This window comes from Anarhichas minor, unplaced genomic scaffold (assembly GCF_050575085.1).
Source record: "Anarhichas minor isolate MPS153535 unplaced genomic scaffold, ASM5057508v1 ptg000018l, whole genome shotgun sequence".
NCBI classification, from domain to species: Eukaryota; Metazoa; Chordata; class Actinopteri; order Perciformes; family Anarhichadidae; genus Anarhichas; species Anarhichas minor.
In genome coordinates this window covers 13,610,940-13,638,904 of record NW_027466464.1, presented here as the reverse complement: position 1 = coordinate 13,638,904, position 27,965 = coordinate 13,610,940, and the positions used below count along the sequence as shown (strand labels likewise).

General features: G+C 43.8%; 2 protein-coding genes and 1 long non-coding RNA gene across 5 annotated transcripts; 2 read left to right on the top strand and 1 right to left on the bottom strand.

Moving 5' to 3' along the window:
* Window positions 1–1,166: 1,166 nt before the first annotated feature.
* Window positions 1,167–3,957, top strand: LOC142952813 (tubulin alpha chain-like). Of its 2 annotated transcripts, none has more exons than XM_076094775.1 (3): window positions 1,167–1,254; window positions 2,269–2,491; window positions 2,603–3,957. In XM_076094775.1, exons 1-3 carry the CDS (start codon window positions 1,252–1,254, stop codon window positions 3,808–3,810), a joined length of 1,434 nt encoding a protein of 477 aa, XP_075950890.1. In that variant the 5' UTR covers window positions 1,167–1,251; the 3' UTR covers window positions 3,811–3,957. The 2 variants fall into 2 exon arrangements, with proteins under 2 accessions (XP_075950890.1, XP_075950891.1); XM_076094776.1 differs by lacking the exon at window positions 1,167–1,254 and having other exon boundaries at window positions 2,224–2,491; window positions 2,603–2,751; window positions 2,836–3,957.
* Window positions 3,958–4,425: 468 nt separating this feature from the next.
* ptprnb (protein tyrosine phosphatase receptor type Nb) lies at window positions 4,426–27,925 on the bottom strand. Of its 2 annotated transcripts, none has more exons than XM_076094773.1 (24): window positions 27,795–27,925; window positions 26,903–27,165; window positions 22,498–22,548; window positions 19,581–19,691; window positions 19,393–19,492; window positions 19,156–19,318; window positions 18,531–18,945; window positions 18,038–18,181; window positions 17,857–17,891; window positions 17,511–17,686; window positions 15,894–15,980; window positions 15,581–15,660; window positions 15,018–15,082; window positions 13,538–13,753; window positions 12,984–13,277; window positions 12,624–12,771; window positions 12,430–12,503; window positions 12,108–12,185; window positions 7,025–7,144; window positions 6,754–6,920; window positions 6,000–6,053; window positions 5,754–5,818; window positions 5,525–5,598; window positions 4,426–5,438 (listed from the first exon to the last, which is right to left on the bottom strand). In XM_076094773.1, the coding sequence occupies exons 2-24, from the start codon at window positions 26,979–26,981 to the stop codon at window positions 5,367–5,369; spliced, it is 2,868 nt and encodes a 955-aa protein (XP_075950888.1). In that variant the 5' UTR covers window positions 26,982–27,165; window positions 27,795–27,925; the 3' UTR covers window positions 4,426–5,366. The 2 variants fall into 2 exon arrangements, with proteins under 2 accessions (XP_075950888.1, XP_075950889.1); XM_076094774.1 differs by having other exon boundaries at window positions 13,538–13,750.
* On the top strand, window positions 5,664–12,079 carry LOC142952815 (uncharacterized). The gene is made up of 2 exons (XR_012954724.1): window positions 5,664–6,863; window positions 7,032–12,079. It is a non-coding gene; the product is annotated as an uncharacterized LOC142952815 (long non-coding RNA).
* Window positions 27,926–27,965: the final 40 nt, after the last annotated feature.

The following is a 27,965-nucleotide window of genomic DNA, read 5'->3' as shown; positions in this document are numbered from 1 at the left end:
GGTGTGCTCAAATTTACAGTGATATTCTTTATTTAACAGATATTTATCAACATATGTCAAGCCATGAATGGTCTGCAAAAGTCATCAATGTGGAGAGATTAAGAGGAATTCACTGTCAAGATATCATCTTTCCTATGTGTCTTTGTCCTGAACCAATAAAGTGAGACATGTTCACATTGGTGTACTTTATTGTGAGTGTCAACACAACACAGCCCTCGATCGCACAGCTCATGCTGCATTAACTCCCTTCACCTCCTTGATAAACACTGAACATTTAAGCTTAATTCCTCCACACAGCATGTGCAATGCCTTAAATAACACAAGCACCTCGGGATTAAACCAGTATTCTCTATTGGTGCTAGGAATAGGTTTAAGTCTTCATTACAAATGAATAATTAAGAGGGGATCATCTATTTTAATAATTTTAACGGTAAATCAAATGCTCTCTTGATGACAAAATTATAAAAATGGGTTAAATTGCTTATTGTAATTGATAGCTTTTGGTTCAAACGTGTCAGTTATATATATATTTAACTTTACGAAGTCATGAATTTGAGTCATGGTGCCTTCAGGGTCCTCTCCTACATTCCACTTCCCAAATTGAGAAATCACAAATCGGACTGAATTCTGGTGCCTTTCAGAGTAAAATAACAATAAAACAGAGTCATGTGTTGCTGTGTGTTTGCTTCGTGCTACAAATAATTATTGGACTACTATTTGGATTCATAAAATGACTTGACAATAACACTGTTAATTGATATAACAAAAAACCCAATAGTGTGCCTCAGGTTATCATCATTACTACATTTTATATTTTGTATTTATGAAAACATTTTGAGTCTCATAAGTCTCTATTTTCAGCAAATTAAATATAGGTCAAAATAAAAAGACTCATTAATGTTAGTTTAATTTAATCAACTGTACAGAATCTCGAATGTGAAAATAATTACGATATAAAAGGAACACATTGGGACTAAGAACTGCCTCCAATAAAACATTATCGATTCCAATTCCCCTCAGATGACGCAGCTAAACTGTAGGAGACGGAACATTTCGAGCCGTACCTGAATGCAGCATCGCCCAACGGTCGCTACCCCCCCCCCCCCCCCCCCCCAGAGGAAATTCAACCGCCGCTTTGGCTCCGCCTCCTCAAAAACGCATAACTGCAGCAGCTCCACTTCCGGTCCTCACAACTGCCTTCATCAACCGATTCTTCAACGTCGGAAAGAAGAGGAATTAAACAGCCAGAAAATGGTGAGTATTTAGTCGAAATTACATTTAAATAACATCCGCATGTTGTTACAAATGTGTGAAAGGGACATTTCATAAGACGAAATGCTTTTGTAAGATGAAAAATCGCAGTTTTTAACAAATAAAAGCATTATTCATGCGACAGAATAGCTAACATTTGTAAACTAATAGTGAATAACGTTATATAGCTATACCATTGTCGCCTCAAAAAGCTACGTAAATCTGTCAAATTAACGTAAATGTGATTGTTCTTAGTTAGTGTCGCGCGTGAGAGTTCTGTTATATGACATCACATAGCTAACCTTAGCTTAGCTTACTGGCGCAGTTTCGATTAAAACGGACAAATATATTTACGTTAAAACCGTTAAAATGTTCCATATTTACTCCCGTAATATACTTAAATTAAATGAAGCCGCATAATATAAACGGTTATCTTTTAACCGTTAGTGTGAACGATTGTAACAATAACCGTTAGACTTCATAGCGGCTTTTTTATGCCCGCGAGCTCACGTTTTCGACCGTCAGTTAACGCCCTGTTCTGTTACCGCGACACAAAGGTAGTGCTTTGCGGCAGTGTGGGGGCGGGGAGGAGAGCTTCTTCTATGGATTCTTTTTACACTCTCCTCCCTGCTGGGTCTCAGTTAGGGAGGGGCAGGATTTAACCCACTAAAGCTCTGCGGTAACGGGCCGTGTGCAGACATTCATCGAGCCCGCAGAACGTCTTCACGTGCGGCTCTGGATGTAGAAACGTCCCCTAAAGCACCATTTATAAGTGGATGTTTGCACTGGGTTTTTAGAACGATATCCACATTTAGGAGGTTTTGATTGTCTAGTATATCGGCCATTTTGTTTTTGTCCCCCCTCCCCTTAGAGACCCCCATAAAGAAATGTCTAGACTATGTTCTTAATGAATAAATAATCATTATCTGACATTTAATAGATGAAACCAAGAGTGCACGTCACAATGTTAGTGTGTTTGCCTCCTTGATGGCTGATCTTTGCCTCTTCTCTCTGCAGCGTGAGTGTATTTCTATGCATGTCGGCCAAGCCGGAACCCAGATGGGCAATGCATGCTGGGAGCTGTATTGTCTGGAGCACGGCATCCAGCCGGACGGACAGATGCCCAGTGACAAGCCCCGGGGAGGAGGAGACGACTCCTTCAACACCTTCTTCAGTGAGACTGGAGCCGGTAAACATGTTCCCAGAGCCGTGTTTGTGGACCTGGAGCCAACAGTCATAGGTAAGATAACTGGTTATTATTATAGAGGCAATTACTATTAATACTATTACATCTTTAGCCGTTTGTACCAAAGCTATATTACTAAAAACCGGTATTCTCGTTGCTCCACAGATGAGGTCCGTACAGGAATCTATCGGCAGCTCTTCCATCCTGAGCAGCTGATCACCGGTAAGGAGGACGCCGCCAACAACTACGCCCGCGGTCACTACACAGTCGGAAAGGAGATCATCGACATGGTTCTCGACAGAACACGCAAACTGGTGAGCTCTAATAATTCATATGTATTGTTGCTTGAGACCTCAATGATTATGACAATAACACGTATTCTTTCACTATGTTTGCAGGCTGACCAGTGCACAGGGCTCCAAGGGTTCCTCATCTTCCACTCCTTCGGAGGAGGAACCGGCTCTGGCTTCACCTCTCTGCTGATGGAGCGTCTCTCCGTCGACTATGGCAAAAAGTCCAAGCTTGAGTTTGCGGTCTACCCGGCCCCCCAGGTGTCCACAGCTGTGGTGGAGCCCTACAACTCCATCCTGACCACCCACACCACCCTGGAGCACTCCGACTGCGCCTTCATGGTGGACAACGAGGCCATCTACGACATCTGCCGCAGGAATCTGGACATCGAGCGCCCGTCCTACACCAACCTGAACAGGCTGATCGGACAGATCGTCTCCTCCATCACCGCCTCCCTGCGCTTCGACGGAGCCCTGAATGTGGACCTGACGGAGTTCCAGACCAACCTGGTGCCCTACCCTCGTATCCACTTCCCTCTGGCCACCTACGCCCCAGTAATCTCAGCAGAGAAGGCCTATCACGAGCAGCTCTCAGTGGCTGACATCACCAACGCCTGCTTCGAGCCAGCCAATCAGATGGTGAAGTGTGACCCTCGCCACGGTAAATACATGGCCTGCTGTCTTCTGTACCGTGGAGACGTGGTGCCCAAAGATGTGAACTCTGCCATCGCCACCATCAAGACCAAGCGCAGCATCCAGTTTGTGGACTGGTGCCCCACCGGCTTCAAGGTGGGCATCAACTACCAGCCACCCACCGTGGTTCCTGGAGGAGACCTGGCCAAGGTGCAGAGGGCCGTGTGCATGCTGAGCAACACCACCGCCATCGCTGAGGCCTGGGCTCGCCTGGACCACAAGTTTGACCTGATGTACGCCAAGAGGGCCTTCGTCCACTGGTACGTAGGAGAGGGGATGGAGGAGGGTGAGTTCTCAGAGGCCAGAGAGGACATGGCCGCCCTGGAGAAGGATTACGAGGAGGTGGGCACCGACAGCGTCGGGGATGATGAGGAAGGAGAAGAGTACTAGGTCCTCATCTGTAGCTTGCTGTGGCTCTACTACAATCCCAGAAATAAGAGCCAAACTTTTAATTGCTAAGCAATATTGTTCTTAAGTTGTTTACATTCCAGCGAGCTACATTGTCATTCCTACAAACAATAAACAACATGAAGCATTTCTTTGGTCCCGTGTTTCCTTCAAAGAGTCTAAAATGGTGAAAAATGTCTGAAACAGAAAAGTGTGTAAGAATGTTGACAGTGGTTGGAAGTCTCTTATAGATTAATATTTTAATAGCTTGTGGGTGATGTCATCCACTCCAGTAATAAACCTTCAGCACAATGAAACCACTGATAGGAGATGGAGCAATACGTTAATTGTTCTTAATCTCTAAAGTGTAACTGTTAAATCCAGCAGCACGACACAATGACATTTATTTAATATTGTTCATCTTTTAGTCTGGACTCTGATTTCATACAAAAACACTATTCGCTCAACGAGTTACGTGTCCGACTATTTCTTATACCAATTTATAATATCTCATATTGTGTCTGTAAAGAGATCTGCTAATGTCAGTTTACAATATGTCATTTTATATGGATTCATGTGTTTTAGTGACTAATAAAAGATTTCACACGAGCGATTGCAGCACTTAAACACAAACATTTAATTAAGGTCTCACAGATACAAAATAGCGTTTCTTGATTTCAGAGAATAGCATTTTTTTTTTTTTCATTTTTCTGACTTGCATGAGGTAAACAACAAAACATCCAGAGACTGAAACGACCTGAACGTCACACGGAGAGGAGGAGTCTGAGAGTCTTTACTGCAGGTGTTCGTCACGTGAGGAGAGGAAGGGAGGCTACAGGCCGAGCAGGAGATCTTTAACTCATCCGTTCATCTTTTTAATAACTCTGCCTCCAGAACACGAAGAGCCAGCAGCAGCACGGTTTCAACACACTCCAACACAAACGAGAGGAAACCGAAGAGTAAAGAAGCTGCAGGCGGATCTCTGATGTTTGAATCTTCTGTGGCTCGTTTACATGCAGAAGATGCATTCAGGGACCTCCACCAGAGGCATGAAAGCAGTTTTAAAACCCTCTGGGGTCTGTCGGTAAATACAGTGTTTTATTATCGTAACAGAACTTCATTTATGAGAAAACCAGTTGAATGTTGAGATTTAATCACTTTGCATGTGAACAAACTATTTTGTTTTTATTTCTTCTGCATTTGTATGTAAACTTGTGGAATAATATAAGTCTGATGGGATGTTTTTACCTCTTTATTTTAACATTCATCTTCCTGGTTTACTTTTTATTTAGATTACATATGAATGCAACACTTTTTTACCCTCTGAAGGTCCCTGAACGCATCACATCTGCACCACAAACATCCTGCATGAATCCTTCCTGACCTGTAGGTCGTCCCACAGTCAGCTGATTTTTACTCTTTATGTTTCAGGGAATTTCAGAGAGAGCTTCTGCATCATGATAATCATGATCAGAGAGAGGAAAGGCAGAAGGTAAGAGAGGTCTGAGAGTAAGGGGTCAGACGGGAGGCCGGTCCAGGTCCTACTGGTCTCACTGGTCTCACTGGGGCAGAGCTTTGAGGATGGCATTGACCTCCTCAGCGACGGCTGTCAGGGCGAACTCAAACTGGTCCTGGAAACAAGAAGAACATCATCATCATCTAGTGGCTCCTCAGGGAGGGGCCATGATGGTCATGATGGTCTCTCAGAGGGACAGACCTTGGTGCGGACCATCCCGGGCCTCTGGTCTCGGACGTGCTCCAGAGTTGCAGCGATGTCGATCTCTTTCACACCTGCAGGACGTCACACACACACACACACACACACACACACACACACACACACACACACACACAGATCATAAGAGTACATCCCTGGTTCAGGTTGATGATGAATGTTGATTATTAGAAATGACTCGTATTTAAAGTCAATAACAGATAAACTTCACCTTTAGCCATTCGGTTGAGGACCATGTCAATCAGGATGTACGTCCCGGTCCGGCCCGTACCGTTGCTATTGAAACAGAGCAAACTTTACTGAACACAAAGGAACAAGAGCTCAACGACCCTCTTTACTGAGAGTGTGTCGCTGCCACCAAGTGGATGAATGTGGTACTACAACGCATGTGGACGTGTTTAGGGGACTGTGTGACTATCTCTAAGTTGAGTCTAAACTAAACCTCTTTACGGTTTACCTGCAGTGCACGATGATGGGGCAGGACCGTCCTCTGTAGCACTTGTTCACCTTCCTGAAACACAATAATAATAATATCTACATTTAGTTACTTATATCTGACGTTTCTGTTTACACAACCTTTATATTTACATATACATACATAGATGTTAGGGTCATCATCCAATCAGAGGATCACTCATATGAAATATATTTAATTTCACACATATAATAGAAACGTTGTCATGTTTGTTCATATTTGTATATATATAAATAACTAAATAACAGCTAGATGAGACAGATAAATAGATGGATGGATTAATTGGTTAATTGATTGGTTGGTTGATTGATTGATAACGGGGGTAAAAAGGTTTTTTTTCGGCGATGGACCTCCTGCTGCAGCCACATCAGTCCATGATCATTTTTGTGACTATGCAACTGGACCCAGACTACTAGCTGCAAACCACAAGAATGACACAGACAGATATGTAGAAAATAAAACCAAGGGCCCCGCTGACCTCCATCGCACAGGGAGGAGGAGGAGGGAGGGGAGAATAATGGTGGATGGGAGGCAACAGTATACTGTCTTCTGCATCATGTTTTCACACCAGTGTTGATCCAATGTCTGAGTTTAAGTCGTGATAACAAAATTATTTCTTCTTTTCACATCATACGTGCAGAACAGGGAGGTTTTAAAATCAGAAGATGACACATTTGAGGTGTTATTTAGTCGCTGTTGGTGTCTTTATGTGTGGATCTGCAGGTTCTGCAGGTACCTGCGGAAGTCCAGCAGCGGGCGTGTGGAGGTGGGGATGCCCTGAGCCGGCCAGCTGAGGAAGTGGAACTGAGTGAGCGTCCTGGTCTCCTGCGTCTGCACGTTCTTCAGGTAGAAGCTTCGCACCAGGAAGTCGTTACACCAGATGTGCTCTGACACCAGGTTCACCTGGATGGAAATGAACACAACACAGCTGCTGACATGTTCCTCTCTCTCTCTCTCTCTCTCTCTCTCTCTCTCTCTCTCTCTCTCTCTCACCCCCCTGTTCTCACCTCATAGATGTGGTAGAGGGACGAGCCCTCATCAGGCCAGTAGCGGTCACACTGTTTCTCTCCGTCCTCCACCAGAGCCGTCATCATCACGATCACAGTGCAGCCGTTCTCCCACACCATCTGACAACAGACATTCAATGAAATCATCAAATCATGCTGAAGATAAATACTGAATAAATACTTTGCCTGCTGGATGATGAAGAGATAAAGGAATTCATATCAGGACTAATCGATGGAAAACATAATATTACTTTGGTGATGTATTATTTATATTCAAGGAATAACAGAGAATTTAATTTTTGATGTATTGCTCTACACCCTACGGTGGCGGTGATGCTCCTCTAAGCTGGTTTACCAGCCTCCAATAAACACCAGAGAAGAAGAAACTACACCAACAGACACGCCCCCTCCTCTGCTGCAGCCTGAGCGGATAATGTGTGAGAATGCTTCGTAAAGACGTTTGGAGGAAGAGATAAAGGAGATCAACTGGAGGAAGACAACAGGAACAACAGGAGCTTGTTGTGGGTTCTGAGGTCAGTCAGAGGCTGAACGGCCACAAACAAACAAACCGGAAATCAATGCAGCCTGTGGATGAGCGCTAAGCTAACAGGCTAACAACAATAACACACTTCTTAATATTGTCACGTTGTTCTTGTTGAGCTGAATTATCTCAGCAGGCAGAAGTATTCTAGTGATGTCGTCACAGTTTACTGACTTATTTAAAGACTTTTGGATATTGATAGTTTCCAGAGTGGTTTGGACTGTCAGTACTGGTGATGTCACCTATAAGGTGCTGTTGCATTGTGTGGAATTATTCTGGATCATATGGCACAACAACAAACGAAACAGACTTTTTTTTCCACTTTTTTCGACATGCTATACTGCCTTTTTTATGACTTTTTACGACAAGCTATACTATGACTTTTTACGACATGCTATACTATGACTTTTTTTTATGACTTTTTACGACATGCTATACTATGACTTTTTTTTATGACTTTTCGACATGCTATACTATGACGTTTTAAACTTTTTACGACATGCTATACTATGACTTTTTTTATGACTTTTTACGACATGCTATACTATGACTTTTTTTATGACTTTTTACAACATGCTATACTATGACGTTTTAAACTTTTTACGACATGCTATACTATGACTTTTTTTATGACTTTTTACGACAAGCTATACTATGACTTTTTTTTATGACTTTTTACGACAAGCTATACTATGACTTTTTTATGACTTTTTACGACATGCTATACTATGACTTTTTTTATGACTTTTTTCGACACGCTATACTATGACTTTTTTATGACTTTTTTCGACATGCTATACTATGACTTTTTTTTATGACTTTTTTCGACACGCTATACTATGACTTTTTTATGACTTTTTTCGACATGCTATACTATGACTTTTTTTATGACTTTTTACGACATGCTATACTATGACTTTTTTTATGACTTTTTACGACAAGCTATACTATGACTTTTTTTATGACTTTTTACGACAAGCTATACTATGACTTTTTTTTATGACTTTTTACGACAAGCTATACTATGACTTTTTTTTATGACTTTTTACGACAAGCTATACTATGACTTTTTTTATGACTTTTTTCGACATGCTATACTATGACTTTTTTTTATGACTTTTTTCGACACGCTATACTATGACTTTTTTATGACTTTTTTCGACATGCTATACTATGACTTTTTTTATGACTTTTTTCGACATGCTATACTATGACTTTTTTATGACTTTTTTCGACATGCTATACTATGACTTTTTTATGACTTTTTTCGACATGCTATACTATGACTTTTTTAATGACTTTTTACGACATGCTATACTATGACTTTTTTAATGACTTTTTACGACAAGCTATACTATGACTTTTTACGACATGCTATACTATGACTTTTTTTTATGACTTTTTACGACATGCTATACTATGACTTTTTTTTATGACTTTTTACGACAAGCTATACTATGACTTTTTTTATGACTTTTTACAACATGCTATACTATGACTTTTTTTTATGACTTTTTTCGACACGCTATACTATGACTTTTTTTTATGACTTTTTTCGACACGCTATACTATGACTTTTTTATGACTTTTTTCGACACGCTATACTATGACTTTTTTATGACTTTTTTCGACATGCTATACTATGACTTTTTTTATGACTTTTTTCGACATGCTATACTATGACTTTTTTATGACTTTTTTCGACATGCTATACTATGACTTTTTTATGACTTTTTTCGACATGCTATACTATGACTTTTTTATGACTTTTTTCGACATGCTATACTATGACTTTTTTAATGACTTTTTTCGACATGCTATACCATGACCTTTTTTATGACTTTTTTCGACATGCTATACTGACTTTTTTTATGACTTTTTTCGACATGCTATACCATGACCTTTTTTATGACTTTTTTCGACATGCTATACTGACTTTTTTATGACTTTTTACGACATGCTATACTATGACTTTTTTTTATGACTTTTTTTATGACTTTTTTCTGACTTTTTTCGACACGCTATACTATGACTTTTTAATTTTTTTTCGAAATAGCTTTTTTAATGAAATTAATAAATAAAAAGTCTCACTTTTGGTACAGTATGGAATACTGTAACGGGACCTTTTATGGCGTACTGTATATACTTTTTTATATCGTCAAAGTACAGTTAAGTTTTATAACGTCATAGAAAAGTACAGTACGGGGTTATAACATCATAAAGTACATTCAAGTTTTATAACGTCATAAAAAAGTACAGGTGTCGTACAGTAAAGGTTTATAATGTCATAAAAAAGTACAGTATGCCATAAAGAAGGTACTGGCTTACTGTACCTTTTTAGGACATCATAAAACTGTACTGTACTTTTTTAGAACGTTATAGAAAGTACAGTATGCCAGTACAGGTCCCGGTATTCCTTCCCCAAAAAATTATTTCATATAAAAAAAAAAAAATTTCTTTTTTGGGGGAGGTGGGGGATTTCTTTTTTTTTTGTAATATTATTTTGCTTCCATATTCATTTATCTGTGCATTTAACCTGATATCCGGTCCTAGTATCTCTCCGTGGTGTGTTACTGCATCTACTTATCTCCCTGGTATTATCCACTCTCTACTTTAGTTATCTCTGTTTGTTTTTTACAAAGCTACTTTTTTTATTTACTTCACTACCTATTTTGTTTACGCAGCTATTATCGCAGCTATTTTGTTGTGTTACTTTTGTTCGTACATACTCCGGCACCGAGCAGGTCTTGAACCCGACACGGGATCCGTTCGTGTCGAGGACAAACCTGCCGCGCTACCAACGCAAGTACATACATTACTCTTCTCTTGGTATATTTGACTTCTTCATTGGGGGTGTTGGACTTTAAAAAATGATTGCGTCCCATAAGGTTTGAACTCACAACCTCCTGGTTCAGAAGCAGTCACCTATCAGTGTGAGCTATTCCTCCTTGAGAATGAACTAATGTTTCAAAGCAATGTTTCAGAATTCACTGCACCTCAGAAAAGTCATAGTTTAGTACGTCGTAAAAATCAAGTAATAGTGGAAAAAAGAAAAGTCACAGTATATAACGTCATAAGGAATTGCAGAGTCTTTGACTTCACTTTGGGTTGGACTTTAAAAATTGACTGCATCCCATAAGAATTGAACTCACAACCTCACATCTTTAGTCTGATCATTTATCACTCTGAGCTATTTCTCTTAAAATCAGTTTGGTGAAGCTTTTGACTTCTTCACCTGGAATAATAAAGTATGTTATTAAAAAGTGGCACAAGAGAGGTCTGAACCCATCACCTCAGGCGTTACAGTCACTCATCGATCACTTGGAACTATCTGACCTGAGAGGTGCAACCTATTTTTGGACTATTTGACTTCTTCAGTCGGGGTGGTGGCTCTAAAACTTGACTTCATCTTTTGAGATTCAAACCAACAACCTTCAGTCTCCTAACCGGACTTCTATCACTCTGAGCTATTTGCTCTGAGAGGGGAATCTGATTTGCAGAGCTTTAGACTTCTTGACTCAGGGTGTTGGATCTAAAACTTAACAGGTACTTGTGAGGATGGAACCCATAACCTCACGCATTATAATCAGACTTCTATCACGCTGAGCTATCTAATCTGAGAGTAAACCTGGTTTTATAGAGTTCTTGACTTTATTATTTGGGGTATTAGACTAAAACTTAACTGTATCTAGTGAGGATTGAACCCATAACCTCACATATCATAATCAGACTTCTAACCCACTGAGCTATCAGATCTGAGACAGTCAACCACAATGTTTCTTAGATCATTTAATTGTTCACTCTGTTGGTCTTTTGGACTTCGAATTCAGCCAAAAATCAGAGAAAACATGGACACTTGTCCTTACAGCAGACCCTGGATCTGATCTTTGGATCATCACGTATCAACACCTCATCAGTTATTCCTGAAGCTTGAAAAACAAAATGAAAGAACTAGGGTTTGATCCTTTCACTTTAGTGTGTCAAGCCTCAGTCATGACCACATGTTATCTAGCTGAGCTATTCCAGAAGATCCAAACTTCAGTTTCCGTTCTATGATTTTCTCCTTTGTGTTTATTTTACTTTAACTAAAATACGCTCGGCTACCTTTGGTTTCATGATGTAACACACAATTTAACCTGAAACACTCTGATCCAACACCCAAAACAAAGACGTCATGGAAGGACGTCTTCAAAGAGACAGAAGCCGGAGGTCAGGGTACTGAAAACCACTCATTTGAATGAATTTAATTGAAAAGTTGAGTTTTTCTGAACATTTCAAGGTCCAAGCCTTGAACGAGCAGCTCTAAAGACGTACGGACGAAGTGAAGAAGCTCGGTCGGCCTCGGTTTGGGTCTGGAAGCTCTGCACTCAACTGGGGAGGAAAGAGACGTTTCTGCAGCTATAATACATGCAACTACATTACAGATCTCTGTATTATGTCAATACATATTTAGATATCGTACGGCCACACTGCTGATGATTATTGTGTTAATAAAACAATGGAAAACATGTGAATGACTCTTTTAAACTGCGTCTCACTGACCTGCCAGAAGTCAGAGATGGTGTGAGACAGGGGGCCCTGGGTGGCGATGTAGGCCGGCATCCGGGGGTCGTGCTCAATCTGAAAGGAGGGGGGGTGAAATATTAATTATGATATTTTTACGACATGCTATTCTATGACCACAACGTCTTTGTTATTTATTAATATCATACTATAGTATGATATTTTATGACATTTTTATAACATTTGATACTATAACGTTGTTTTATACTTAACTATACTTAAGTATGATATGTTTTAGTTACTGCCAGTCTTTGAGCAACCACGTGGTTGACCGTGGTGATCATTAGCCTTACATACTTACTATGGTGCTGCCATTGATGTAGTCAGAGCGTGAAGGGTTGATCTCCGCTTTCAGCTTCACCCTCGAGTGGTCATCTTCAGGACAACAGGGACATTTAAACCCTCAACATCCATTCTTCTCTGTTATTTCTTCTTGTTAATATTCTAGATGTCTCGTGTATCATATTCAGACATGCTTGGTGTCTTTAGACTCACAGGGTACAGAGTCGGGGCAGCGGTTCTTCTTGGCGTTGGCGTCGCTCTGAGCCACGGAGACGACGCTGGGCTCGGCCTGGTAGGAGCACAGAGCCTCCCACTCCTTCATCAGACGGTCCTTGTTCCTCAGGTGGTCCTCCATGTAGGCCTGGGGGACGTTAGCAGCTTATGTCTCTGTTATTCTCTCTAAACTTCCACTCACAGCAATGTGAATGGATCGTAAAGCATGCAAGACAAATAATAAGAAATGACATGGATCACAGACTACATATACATATTTCAATGTACTTGTACTTTTCCAATAAGAAGTAAAGACCCTAAAACCTCCTACTTTAAGAGGCCGTAACGTCCGGTACTGACCAGGATCATGTGACCGGTGGAGATGTCCATGTTGGCCTGGGCCGGCTCCTCGCACCACGACGGCGTGCTGCCGTGGGAGCTCGGACTGGGCTGGGCTCCGTCGCTGAACTGGGACGACACGCTGCTCACCCTGGAGTCGGTACCTCCGCCTCCTGCTCCTCCACCTACGACACCAGCACCCCCTCCTCCTCCTGGACCTCCTCCTCCTCCGCTCGCTCCTCCCACGGCGCCGAGGGCAGCAGCTTCCAGCCGTCCGAAGGCGCCTTTGGAGGACATGTGCTGGCGACACAGGTCCTGGTGAGCCAGTTATGCATCACTGCTTCATCACGTTTATCGTGCTCTTTAATATGTTCTATACATATTACCCGAACCATTTGACGTGCTTCTGTTGAATTTACTTGAGAACATTTCTTATTATTTGAATTATTGAGGATTTATGATGTTCAATGCAGCCAGTGTGGACATCTCTTTAAACGCTGCCTTGTTCTTGTGATCCTGACTGAACGTTTCTTTTGTTCAGAGCTGATGACATATTCCTAGTTCTCCCTCCTCACCTGGTACTCCTGGTGGGTGAAACTGCCCCCCTCGGGTCCCAGACCCAGCTTCTTTGCCGCCAGCCGGTGGGCGTGGGTACGCAGGCAGGCGATGGTCATGGCCGCCACCAGGATGCTGCCCATGCAGGCCATGGCCACCAGGGTGGCGAACACCCAGCTGGAGCCTCTGGGCTGGACTCGGGTTGCGAGGGGCAACGCCTTCCCATCATTCCTCTGTGGCAGGAGGGAGAAATACGATTAATTAAGGAGGTCGACAGGGTTAAAAAAAGTGAGGAGGAGGAGGAGGAGGAGGTATCTCTTCCTTTATTCCTTCCCATCCCTCTCAGCAGGAACCTGGGACAAAAATGTGCCTTTCATCTTCCTCTCCTTTTCCTCCTCCTATCTTCCCTTTCTGCCCTCTCCTCTCATCCTTTTATCCCCTCTTTTCCTCCCCTCCTTTTCATCGTCCTCCCTCCTCTTTTTTCCTCCTCCTCCTCCTCCTCCTCCTCCTCCTCCTCTCCTTGGTTGAATTGTCTCTCTTGACCTTTCAGGCCTCCTCCTTCCTCTCTGTGGGCCTCAGGAATGTGAGGCGCTCTCTGTCTCAGTGTGTGTGTGTGTGTGTGTGTGTGTGTGTGTGTGTGCGTGTGTGTGTGTGTGTGTGTGTGTTCTGAGGACATTAAAGCCTGAGCTGCGGGGGTAGAACGGGTACTTCACCTGCTATTATAAAGGGGCCCGATGGGTTTCAGTGTGTGAAACAGAGGAAAGAAAGAGAATGGATGAGCAGGTTACATGTGGTTAAGCAGGAAAATGTCACATCGAGAACGTTAAGAACAAAAAGTCACTACTATTATAGGAACATCATAACAATAGATAATACATAATAAAGAATATTATAGGAATATGACACAAAGAGCGTAAATAATTAAAATCACATTAAATGACATTAGATCCTGATAGTGAAGGAACATTATGTAGATAACATTAAGTACATAAATGTCACTTTAAACTAATTATTATTCATCTTCATCAGAATAGACGTTTCTGTGAAGTCATCGATGAGAATAAATGGTCATAAATTTGACTTCAGGCTTGACTGATGAACTAACTAACTCTGCATTATTAATAATAACCTTTAATCTTTTAATTAGTCATGTTCTCACTCACCAAACACACGATGCAGAGCAGCGCTCCTCACGTCCTGCTGCTCTCACATGGACCCAGTGCCCAAATACCGAGAGTGTCAAGCTAGACTGAAATCAAACTAACTGGACTTCCGGGACTAACTTTCACAATAAAAGTGTACGCATTTGTTTTTTTACGTTTAAATAAAGGATGCATTTCCAGATCGTGGAATAAATACAACTTTATTAGTTCTCATTTCTCATATATATATATTATTTTTCATAATGAGTACTTTAACTTTTGGTACATTAAGTGTATTTTAATATATATGATCAGCTTTTCTGCCTTTCTTCTCTAAAAACATTCCACCATCACCCACCTCTCCAATGCCGCTCTGCAGCACCTTCAGGCCCGTCTCAGACTCCGGGAAGTTCTTCTCTGCAACTGCAGAAACAAAACACACAAAGTGAGCCTGCTGCCTCAAACAGTAGTTGTTGTTGTTGTTGTAGTTGTAGTTGTTGTAGTTGTAGTTGTAGTTGTTGTAGTAGTAGTAGTAGTAGTAGTTGTAGTAGTAGTAGTAGTAGTAGTAGTAGTTGTAGTAGTAGTAGTAGTAGTAGTAGTAGTAGTAGTAGTTGTAGTAGTAGTAGTAGTAGTTGTAGTAGTAGTAGTAGTAGTAGTAGTAGTAGTAGTAGTAGTTGTAGTAGTAGTAGTAGTAGTAGTAGTAGTAGTAGTAGTAGTAGTAGTAGTAGTAGTTGTAGTAGTAGTAGTAGTAGTAGTAGTAGTAGTAGTAGTAGTAGTAGTAGTAGTAGTAGTAGTAGTAGTAGTAGTAGTAGTAGTAGTAGTAGTAGTAGTAGTTGTAGTAGTAGTAGTAGTAGTAGTAGTAGTAGTAGTAGTAGTAGTAGTTGTAGTAGTAGTAGTAGTAGTAGTTTAAGTGTGACATACCGGCTTTGTCTGCCACGTCTCCAGCCGTCAGGTTCTTGGAGTTCGGTCTGATCCTGAAGGTGATCGCAGGTCCGACAACGCTGCAGACGACAAAACACAAGAGCATATACACACAATACTCAATACTCAAGTACTTCAAGTACATTTGAGTATTTATTTATCTTCTTTTCTTTTCTCTCAGAGGGAGATGTTTCTTCCTATCTTTATCTGAGAGGGAAGTCGCTCCAGCAGGTTTCTACGTCTGGTTTGGTTTGATCCCATGAAGTAACGGTTCTCATGAGGAGGATCCAGAGCCAGATGTCCATGGTCCTACCTGATGTTGATGAAGGAGTCGGTGGAGAGGCCCATCCTCTCCGACAGCAGCTTCAACAGACTCAGCCCGTCGTTCAGACTGAGGGGGCTGCGGTGACAAAGCGCACACACACACACACACACACACACACACACACACACACACACACACACATAAACACCCACACATACGTAAACACACCTTTACACACACTCATTCATCAGAGGTGGAAAGTAACTGAGCACTTCTGGTATCGTTTCACTTTTATATTGAAAACTTTCTGCTTTTTCTCCTCCATGACTGATATCACCTTCCTTCCTTCCTTCCTTCCTTCCTCCTACTGTCCTCCTTTCTTTCTTTATGTCCTTACCATCATTCTTTGGTCTTTTTCTCCGTCCACGTCTGTTCCTCACAAACACAAACAGACTCACAACATGAAGACAACATCATCCACAGCGTCATTCATCCACACAGGAAGTCGTCTCCTGATGGGTGGAGGAGGTGAGCGTACGGTACCTCTGATCGGTGGAGGAGGTGAGCGTACGGTACCTCTGATGGGTGGAGGAGGTGAGCGTACGGTACCTCTGATCGGTGGAGGAGGTGAGCGTACGGTACCTCTGATGGGTGGAGGAGGTGAGCGTACGGTACCTCTGATCGGTGGAGGAGGTGAGCGTACGGTACCTCTGATTGGTGGAGGAGGTGAGCGTAAGGTACCTCTGATCAGTGGAGGAGGTGAGCGTACGGTACCTCTGATGGGTGGAGGAGGTGAGCGTACGGTACCTCTGATTGGTGGAGGAGGTGAGCGTACGGTACCTCTGATTGGTGGAGGAGGTGAGCGTACGGTACCTCTGATGGGTGGAGGAGGTGAGCGTACGGTACCTCTGATTGGTGGAGGAGGTGAGCGTACGGTACCTCTGATGGGTGGAGGAGGTGAGCGTACGGTACCTCTGATGGGTGGAGGAGGTGAGCGTACGGTACCTCTGATGGGTGGAGGAGGTGAGCGTACGGTACCTCTGATGGGTGGAGGAGGTGAGCGTACGGTACCTCTGATTGGTGGAGGAGGTGAGTGTATGGTACCTCTGATTGGTGGAGGAGGTGAGCGTACGGTACCTCTGATGGGTGGAGGAGGTGAGCGTACGGTACCTCTGATGGGTGGAGGAGGTGAGCGTACGGTACCTCTGATGGGTGGAGGAGGTGAGCGTACGGTACCTCTGATGGGTGGAGGAGGTGAGCGTACGGTACCTCTGATGGGTGGAGGAGGTGAGCGTACGGTACCTCTGATTGGTGGAGGAGGTGAGTGTATGGTACCTCTGATTGGTGGAGGAGGTGAGCGTACGGTACCTCTGATTGGTGGAGGAGGTGAGCGTACGGTACCTCTGATTGGTGGAGGAGGTGAGCGTACGGTACCTCTGATGGGTGGAGGAGGTGAGCGTACGGTACCTCTGATCGGTGGAGGAGGTGAGCGTACGGTACCTCTGATTGGTGGAGGAGGTGAGCGTACGGTACCTCTGATGGGTGGAGGAGGTGAGCGTACGGTACCTCTGATTGGTGGAGGAGGTGAGCGTACGGTACCTCTGATGGGTGGAGGAGGTGAGCGTACGGTACCTCTGATTGGTGGAGGAGGTGAGCGTACGGTACCTCTGATTGGTGGTGATGAAGCCGTACTCCTCCGCCTTGGCCGTCCTCAGGTCGCCCTGGTCGGCTGCCACAGAGGGAGGCGAATCTTTCTGGGCTGCTTCTGGTTTGGGGGTCTTGACGGTGGAAGGTGGAGCCTCGGGGGCGGCCATCTTGAACGCCATTGAACCCTCTGTGACCTGATGGATAACGATAGATAAACGTTTTACTGGGGATCTGTGAGTAAGTACTTGAGTATTTCCCTTTTCTGCTACTTCGTACTTTTTACAGTAATAGTTACTTTAAAAGTGTGTTTTCAGGAATATATTTTTACATCAAATAATCAATAAGAAAGAAAAAGGATGTTCACCTTCTTTCTTGTGGCAGCATTGCTCTCATACTCATCTGAACAGGGAACAGAAAGAAGACAAATGATCTGCACCTCTGCATCACTCACAACGCTTGAGTCTTATTTCATCAGACAGACAAACGGCTGACTTGAAGCTTCAGTTATCTTGTTGTCATGAATGAAAGCAGACGAGCAGACCGACCTTTGGTCTGTTTGCGGGCGAAGGAGTTCTCCAGCTGCAGCTGCTTCAGAGCGGCCGGCAGGTCGTCTCTCTGCTCGGGGGACAAGTCGTTGACGTCGAGGCCGTAGTGGTCGAGCAGCAGAGCCAGCCTCTGCAGAGAGCGCTCTGAAAACACGCCGTCGTTACTGGAACTCAACTCATTTCAGAGGCTTTCTATCTGAGTTCAGCCTTTACATTCAACATGTGGTTCTAGCACATAGAAATACAAAGACCTGCATTCAACATGTGACCGAAGCATTCAAACAGACTTTACTAGACTATGCAGAATAAAGGCTATTCTATTAAGATACTAATGTGCACATAACTTTGATGTTATTTTCCACCACTGCATGTTTGTTGATCTGAATTTTAAACCTCCAAACGTTGAAGGAACTTTTCAGCTCCACACTTATTTATATATAATATAATATTTTAGATATTTCTTTTGTCTGCATTTCTTTATTTCCTCTCTCACCATCCAGACCTGACAGGGCGTCGTACTCTTCCTGCTCCTTCCTCTCCTGCTGCTGCTGCTGCTGCTTGCTGAGCTGAGCCACCTGGGAAACGTAGTCCTCGCTGTAGTCCAAGGGGAAGTCCAGCTCTGGGAAGAAGGAGGAGGAGGAGGAGGAGGAGGAGGACAGTGAAGAGGGGAATCCTGCAGCTGCTGGTACCGCCCCTCTGTGGTGGGAGAGGGACTGCACAGGGGAGGAAGAGGAGGAAGAGGAGGAAGAAGGGGAGGTGAGGTAAAAAGACACCAGGTCCTGGAGAAGCTGCCGGTCTCTGTCCAGAGGGTTTCCTTGGGATCTGGATCGAGAAGGGGAGGCGAAGGCTGGATTATCGTCCACAGAGTTGAGGGAGCGCTCCTCTTCCTCCTGGTAGCCGTACTGCTGCTGCAGCAACACACGTGCACCAGAATCAGTCTACGTAGAGCTGAAAACACTCCTCAGACACAGTATCGCTTCATAAAAGAGCAAATACAGTTGCATAGTTATGTCTATAATCAGGATAAATGCATGTTTATTCGGTTTAAGTTGCTTTAAGAACTGTTTAAAATGTTTAAAACAGAACTCTTTTGAATGAATGATGCACACTCCTCCCACCTGGTGGTAGGTGTAAGGGTCCAGCAGGGGCGTCTGCATGTGAACGGAGGACCGGGAGGGGTCGAGGATCAGGTAGTCCACATACTGCTTCATCATCCCGGGGTCAGCTGGATCCTCGGGCCCCTGAACCCTCCGCTGACTGGGGCCCGACAGTCTGGACATCCTGGGGAACACCACTTTTAATTCATTTCAAATGTGTGTCGTTGTGTTCTGCACTGATGCTGGAGGTGTTCTTACTGGTTTGGAGACTTCTCATGAAGTCTGGAGCCGACAGTGGGGACGCGACTCAGCTCTCGGCCGATGATGGCCTGCGTGACGCCGTCCCTCCAGGTCAGACCTGAGCAGCGACACGGAGATACTTTCTCTTACTTCTCTCTTAGCGGACGTTAAAGGCTGATGCTCATGGAGCTTCAGTAGAGACCCACCTTGCACCATCAGGTCTTTGAGGACTTCCTGCAGCCTGTGCAGGACGGGGACAGACACCTGGTACTGGACGGGCTCCCGGTGAGGAGTCTGGCACTGTCCGAACAATCCGTCTGCACAGGAAGAGAGCAGCCACTCAGCTTCTTCACGTCTTCAAACTGTCACTTCAATGTGAGCGTATCCAGCAGGAGCAGAGTAAACACTGGAGAGGAGAACCCGCTTCACATCACTCTGTACTCTGTTGAGGACGGACTGTAGTCTTTGTTCATATCTCCGTCTCCACACCTCCACGGTAAACAGTAGAATAACGCTACACGCTTCACAGTTACAGACATTTCACCTGGATGGCGTCCGACTGTAAAAGTTGGACAGGAAGCTGCTTTTTTCACAACACATTGTAAACATGTATCCATCATGTTCATCTGCACAGGGTTAGAGAGCAGAGATGAATCTGAAGGGTCCAATAAGACAGGAAGTAAGAAATCACTACTAAACTTATGTTTATTCCTTCTCTCATCTTCGTCTTTTGAATATTCAATGTTTTACTCCTCAGGCCTCAGTGCATGTGTAATATTTGAGTGAAATCATGAGAGAACCCTCTAGAGCTGCAGCGCTTCATCGGTTAGTTATGTTAACCGACAGCTGTTTAGATCATCGATGAATCCGTTATTGTGTCTCTTTACTCCTCTATGACAGTACACTGAATATCTTTATTGAGTTATGGACAAAAGAACACATGTGAGGGCGTCACCGTGGCTTCTTTCTGACATTTTAAAGACCAAAGAACTCGACTTTCTTGATTAATTAACAATAAAAATGGTCCAAATATGATGTCGGGTAGAACCCCTTTAAATAAAAGCACACTAACTACTACTACTACTAATACTACTGTAGTATATGCATGCACCAGAGACATAATCTATCATAACCAAGAAAGTATTTTGAGATCTGATTGTGAACACAGAGCTGATGTTCACTGAAGGAACAAAGCAGGAAAAACACACATGAATATGACCATAGTGTACAAATACACACGTACACACATGTACACAAACCACATAGACAAGCACACAAAACACACAATGTAGTGCCAGAAACACAGAGTACATGTGTACACAAGTGTGTACATAGAAACACATGTACACTTCACACACACACATAGTGAAGCACAGTGTGTGTGTGTGTGTGTGTGTGTGTGTGTGTGTGTGGGCTGTGGTGAGTCATCACCTCTGTCTCCCTCCATCTCTCATCAAACACACACACACACACACACACATGGGAGACACACGGTCGTCAGGCAAGTGATGTCACTGTTGTCATAGAGACGGCCAGGACGAGCTGTGATTGGCTGAGAGCGGCTGACGGAGGGAGACCTTGTTTACGTTGCACTCTCGCTCCTTTTCTCTCTTTTGTCTCTTCGGCTTCACGTCTTCATGTCGCTCGCTCCACCTTTCTGCCGATGTAACGAATCTCACAGACAAACCAATCATTGTTCACACACACACTCACTCACACTCACACACACACACACACACACACACTCACACTCACACACACTCACACACACACACACACACACACACACTCAGTGACGACTGAGACTTCACACACACACTGAAATGTCGTAGTAACATCTGCTGCTTGGAAATGTCTTCTGATTAAATAAACTCCAGATTACAGATGTTTAAAGAAACAGAAGGGTTCGTTCGTTCAATGGCGTCTGGAATGTATTGATTTTACTCAATATTACAGCGTTTTAACACAGATTACAGATGTTTCAGGCTCATTGTGTTTATAATGCAGTCTGGCGTGCACCCTGTTACTCTCTCCACACACTCTCATTCCTGCGTTTCAGCACATGCACTTCCTCGCGCCATCATCAAACACACGTCGTGACACCTGAATGAATTCCGCTCATGTTCCCTAAATGTTCCCGTCTCTGCAAACATCCTGAAGGAAGACACGGAAACATACCAGCATCAATAATTCAGCTGCCTCTGAGGGCTGAGACACACAGGTGCACGCTCACGCACGTGCACGCTCTTGTAAAGACATCCCAGCCATGTTTGAACAGGCAGGAAGGAAGCAGGAACCCACTGAGGGAACACACAGCCCTGTGAAAGGCTGTGACGACTAAGCGGCTCCTGACTGTGTGATGGACAGAAGACACGTCACAGCTTCCTGAAGCGCGTCGCTGCAGCTGTTGCCTGCTGGGCACACACACACACACGCTCACTATTGGTCGACTTAATAAACTCGTCACGCTGCATTCAGGGTACCGTGAATACGAGCTTCCTACGGGGGGAAGAAAGCGTCCACGTCAGCCTGCCAGAGGAGGATATCTGGGTTTTAATTCGGCCTCATGAACGTGTGAAAGAGGCGTGTGTGGTTTGAGAATAGATGTTTAAAGACTCACAGACACATATTCCTCCTCACTTCTTCATGCTGTTGATTTAATGAGAGCCGTTGGATCATTTTAGTTTTCTTATACTAATGTACTCGTCACAGTAGATCAATAAATATTTGATACGTGTACTCAACGTTCTCTCTGTCTGAAGGAAACCAGCTGAAGGAAAATGAAGCATTTTAGTGATTTGAGTGAACTGAACCTCTTAATAACAGTGAGTCTATGTCAAACATGTTTATTCCTCTTGACATGCATTCCTTCTTAGCATTCAACTCAAAGCCCTGCTGCACCCCATGCAGTCCTCTTTCTTACCACTGTCAGGAAGAGGCTCAATCAGCAGGATGGCTCTCTTGTACAATAATACATCAAAGCCGAGCGCGTCTGTGGAGGTAATGAACGCCCTCAGGCCAATCAGAGCGGACTTTAATGCTCATGGCATCATAAATGAACCCAACATGTGAATGCAACAAGGATTCAGGGATGAAACTCTGGACAAAGACGGTAAAACTCACCGTCGGTGCACAGCTGATCTCTGGGACAGAGCTTCTTTTCAAACAAGCAGCCTGCAGACACAACAAACACAGAAACATGAACGCACACTAAGTTTATCACAGGACAGGAATGAGCTGGGGAACCCCCAACAGAGCAGGCAGCTACACAGGACGTCAATCTTGTGCTGCTAAGTGATGTGAGAAGTGTGTGTGTGTGTGTGTGTGTGTGTGTGTGTGTGAGTGTGTGTGTGCTACAGTTGACCTTCTACATCTGTTGCGAGGCAGTAAACAGCAGCAGATGTGAAGCCGCTCGCTCCGCTCTGTTCGTTGCTCCTGTTTGATTTGTGTTTTCATTACGGATTTATGGAATCCATGTTTTATTATTCACGTGAAGCACGACCTGCACACACACACCTCGCTCGCTGTCTGAATGGACTTTCATCAGCATGTTCATGTCAAAGCTTCACGTGATGGATGAGAGGGACACAGGCTGCAGCAGAGCAACAAGTTACAGCTTCTTAGAATATTTCAACATAAAGAAATATTCCCACAGCACTCGCAGATGTCTTGTGTTTTTAGGGTTGTAGACCAGCTGAGGAGGCATCTCACTGGTAAACTGCACACTAACTGTATTTAAAATATGTGCAGCAGAAAACCATTGACATACACTAGTGTCATTAAAATAAGGCTTTGATGAGTGAGAGGATGTTCTTCTGGCCTCACTGCTCAGAGAGGGAATCTCCACTGAAGGAGGAGAGAGGAGACGCCGCTAAACACACAACGGAGAGTTTCTCCGTCCGTCCGTCGCCTCCTCCGTCAAAGCTCCACATGATGACTAATGCGTCCTCCGCCCACTCATCCCTCCCCTCTTAGCTCTGCCTCCTCTCTCCTCCAGGAGATCATCGTCTCGTTAAAGTCGTCCTGCAGACTGTCCATCACTGTCACCCCCCCGACATGCTAACACACAACATTACCCACTCATTGGAAGAGTTCCAGTGTGACTGAGTGTGTAATGGCTGATAGATGAGGCCCTGTGGGTTCATCCTGACGGTATGCAGATCCTTCACTTTAGTAAAAATACTAAGTCTGTTACGTCAAAACCTGGTTTCATTATTCAATATCTTTTGCATCGTGACTACGAGTTTTTACACTCGTAAAAGTACGACCACACTGTGAAACAACTCCTTACAGTAAAAGTACTCTGAGTCAGATTCTTCTTTCTTCACTTGTTTTTGAGACTTTGAGACTCCAGGGAGTCATAGCAACAGACTCAGCAATGAGCTCTCGGCTTTGATTCAATTTCATCACAACAATAACCTGAAAATGACTCCACTCAGCCGGCAGCAGGTCTCATCCAGAGAGAGAGAGAGAGACAGAGAGAGAGAGCGAGAGAGAGAGACAGAGAGAGAGAGCGAGAGAGAGAGGGAGCGAGAGAGAGAGAGAGAGAGAGGGAGAGACAGAGGGAGAGAGAGCGAGAGAGAGAGAGAGAGAGAGAGAGGGAGAGAGAGAGAGAGATATAGAGAAACAGACAGAGAGAGAGAGATAGAGAGACAGACAGAGAGAGAGAGAGAGAGAGAGAGATATAGAGAAACAGACAGAGAGAGAGAGAGAGATAGAGAGACAGACAGAGAGAGAGAGAGAGAGAGAGAGATATAGAGAAACAGACAGAGAGAGAGAGAGATATAGAGAAACAGACAGAGAGAGAGAGAGAGAGAGAGAGTAGCTGACGTCAGCTTCATCTTGTGTCCTGTGTCCTGTGAAGGTGTGGCTCCATCTGAGCAGGAACGCAGCCAACAGAAGATGTTTCCTCGTCTCATTACTAAAAGAGGACTTTAGGAGCCATTCATCCCATAATACCTTGATAATATATCAAACATAATCTAAAGAGTTAATAAGTGTGACGTCTTGTCGCCGTACAAACAATCCTCCTCAAAGCAAAACAACAACTGGAGTTTACATCCAACCAGTGAGCGCTGGTTTATCTTCACCGTTAAGCTCACTGAACTAAACCAAACGAGTTTCCACATTAAATCAACACCTCACCAACACGAGGACCTGTGTCTTTAAGGTCCGCACCATGACTCACGTTAGTGCCATTTAAATGAAGAAAGCATTAAAAAACTATTTGGACAGTGGTGACCAACTGGTGTAATGTGTGTTTTACGCACATAAGATGACTCATCATCATCAAGTCCCTCCCACCATCATCACCACCACCATCATCATCATCACCATCATCATCATCACCATCATCATAAGTGCCTTTGCTGTTATTATCCAGTAACCTGCCACACAGCACCATGGTGCTCATGGTGCTGTGTGAGCGTCTGCAGGCTGACGGAGGAGCTCTAAGGTGGATGAGTCAGCCCGGGCGGAGCACAATCAGACCAGAGCGGTGCGGCTGAGTGGCAGCAGAGGCAGCGAGGTTACAACCTTTAGACTTCAGACTCACACTAATCATCTGACTGGAGCTCACATGCAGCACTCACAGCATGAGTCTAATGAAAAGACTCAAATCTAAAGGCCTGATGTATCTTCTTCCTCCATAAAAACACATCGCTGTTGTTCCTTCATCATCATCACTGTAGTTCATTCTGACATACAAACACTCACTACATGTGGATCAGTCCGCCGCTGAAAGTAGATCCCAACAGATGCAACATTTCCTCTTGTTTGATAAGAACTACATCTGTGTGAAGAAAACACTCCAGACTTCAACCCTCGTCGATCTCGAACTGGAGACTTTAACTCCTCTGGGCTGCAGTCTTAATTCTCTGCCATCATTGATAAAGCCATCATATATTCACTCAATTTATTGATATTTTACTTCCTAAAAACTGTCATTAGAGAACCGTCCAATTAGGCTGTAATGTTTGAAAATGACAGCAAATATTCATTTTAGTATTGAGTTCTTCACAGAAACTTTAGATCCCTGTGAAAATATCACATACGCTGAACATACAATACAACTGATTATAATAAAATACCTTTAGGTGCTATAAACTGGCTTTAAATGCACTATTGTACATAGATATATAATTAATAATCCCTGTAGAAATGTCACTGAATAATGTCTTTGTCTCTGTAATGATATTCAGATGAAACTGAGATAAAAAGGGTTTAATACGCTCTGCTGGTCGCTGTCCGTGGTGCTGAACGCTGCGCTGTGTTTAGTGCATCAAGGCGACAGGAAGCCATTGTTGTAAGTGTGAGCAGACGGAGCTGAGAGGTCAGTTATGAGTCATAACTGAGACGTCCTATTATCCCTGCAGGCGTTTATAGTATTTCTATGTTTTCTGTATTTGCTTCTTTGAATCTAACTGCCAAACCTCTCCAAGTGTCAGGTCATTATCGATACGTTTTAGTTCTTACTGCCTTCGATAAGCATCGTTTTATGAGCTGCAGGAACAATTACATTACATACAAAACCACGTCTCCGTGTTATTGATATTTCACACAGTAACCTGAGGATCATACGAGGTCTTTCATCTTGTAAAACAAATGAGCTGTCAATTATGAGACTGTGCTGTTTGCTGAAATATTCCTCTCAGGATATTAAGATTTTACAGCTTACTGGTATAATAATGTTCTATAATATCTCTATAACCTGTTCCATGGATAGATTACTGAAGGGGTTTACCAGCCAGAGACTCAGGGGCTACAGACACATCTTTGGGTTTCTATATTTTCTAAAGTATTTAGTGTGATATCTGTGGAGAGCAGAGTAGGTGCAACAGGTTGCTTCAGAAAAGATGTGTTCAGCTTCTCTTCATCTCCAGCGTGAAGGAAACACTGAAGCTTAGACCTCAGACTTAAGTTCATCCTCACTGTCTCATAATTAGGATTTGGTTCCAAACCAAACAAAGCATCTCTCTCTCATGCTTCATGTCTCAGGGTCTCTCCCTCTCTCCTGCTGTCTGCTTGTGTGTTTGTTGTTGTCTTTGCAGACTGAACAACACAATGATTCATTCGGTGAGCCAGACACATCCGAGCTGACCCGTCAGGGCATTTGCGTCAGTGACGCAATTTAGCACCGGAGTAAACTGATCGGAGGCAGGAAACGCAGCAGATATGAGATGAAGTCCGGCAGATCTGAAGGCTCTTATGATATCTATGTTTGCTGCACAAAGAACATGTCCTCCGTTGTGTTGAGGATCAACTCTTCTATATGGAGCAACTTCAAGCGCATTTCTAGAGAAACACAACCGAAAAGCTGCAGTTTTTATGATCTCCTTAATATATTTGATAGAGAAGATAAAAGCTGGAACATAAAGTGATCAAACTCGCCGCTAAGTAAACCAGTCACTACAGCATCTCTGTGCGGACTTTTCATCGCGGAGTCGTGATTTACGCGCCGCCCTATAGTTCATTAAAAGGGAAGTGCGTCCGTCTCCGTCGGTGTTGGGTCACATCTCATGCGTCTTACCGTGTCGGGCGGCCGCGCACAGCCGGCAGGAGACGGTGAGGAGGAGGCAGAGAGCTGCCCAGAGCCGCGGAGACCTCATGGTACATCCAACATCTACCGGAGCGAGGAGGGGAGAGCGGCCGCTGCTGCTGCTGCACTTCTACCAGCTCTCCATCTCTGAGGAGAGGCTGCTGCTGCTGCTGCTGCTGCTGAGTGAAGGAGAGGGGGTGTGCGAGTGCGTTACACCGGTTGGTTGGAAAACCAGGACCACAGGAGGCGCCACACTGCAAGAAATATTCAATATTCAATATAAAAAAACAGAATAAAGTAGAATATTGTCACGTAGTGGAAGAAGTACACAGATCCTTTACTGGAGGAAAAGTATGCATAAGTCTGCAGATGAACAGCCCATAGAGTATTATTATATTAGACTGTTTGGGGCCTAAGGGGCCCTGAGCTTCTTAAGTTCATAAAGGTTTCATGTGCTGATTAGCAGAGAACTTTCTCTACATTTTATAGCTTTTTCATCTTTAATACAAATAACTTTTTTGTTTCATTTTGTTATTTTACCCTAGTTTGCACAGTTACAGCTAAAACTATGTTTACTTCCATCACAGTTAACACCGATATGACTCATCCTGCCTTGTTGTCACTTTATTACTGAAGAGGATCCAGATGTGTGAAGGCCTAAACTCATCATATTAAGCTGATATTTGATTCAGACCCTCGTTAGCTGCAGGTGATTCTGATATTTTAGTGACTTCAGAGGAACATCAAGGCTCTCCAAGATCATTTTATTAAAACATAGTATTCACTGAACACTGACTGAGTTTTATCATCACTGACAGTCTGTTTGTTTCACTCTGATACAATCATAAGATACTTTCTCAGATGAGGTGATAGAACTCATTACGTCCACAGGACGATGTGGAAACTGTCATTTCTTGCAGTGTGGAGGAGTTCCCATCTCCTGCACCATGACGTGGTTCATGTGGATCAGAAGTCCTCCTCCTGCCAGAGACCATCCAGACAGACTGATCATCACATGTGGATCCTCACTGACTTTTATTAAACCCGAGCGGTG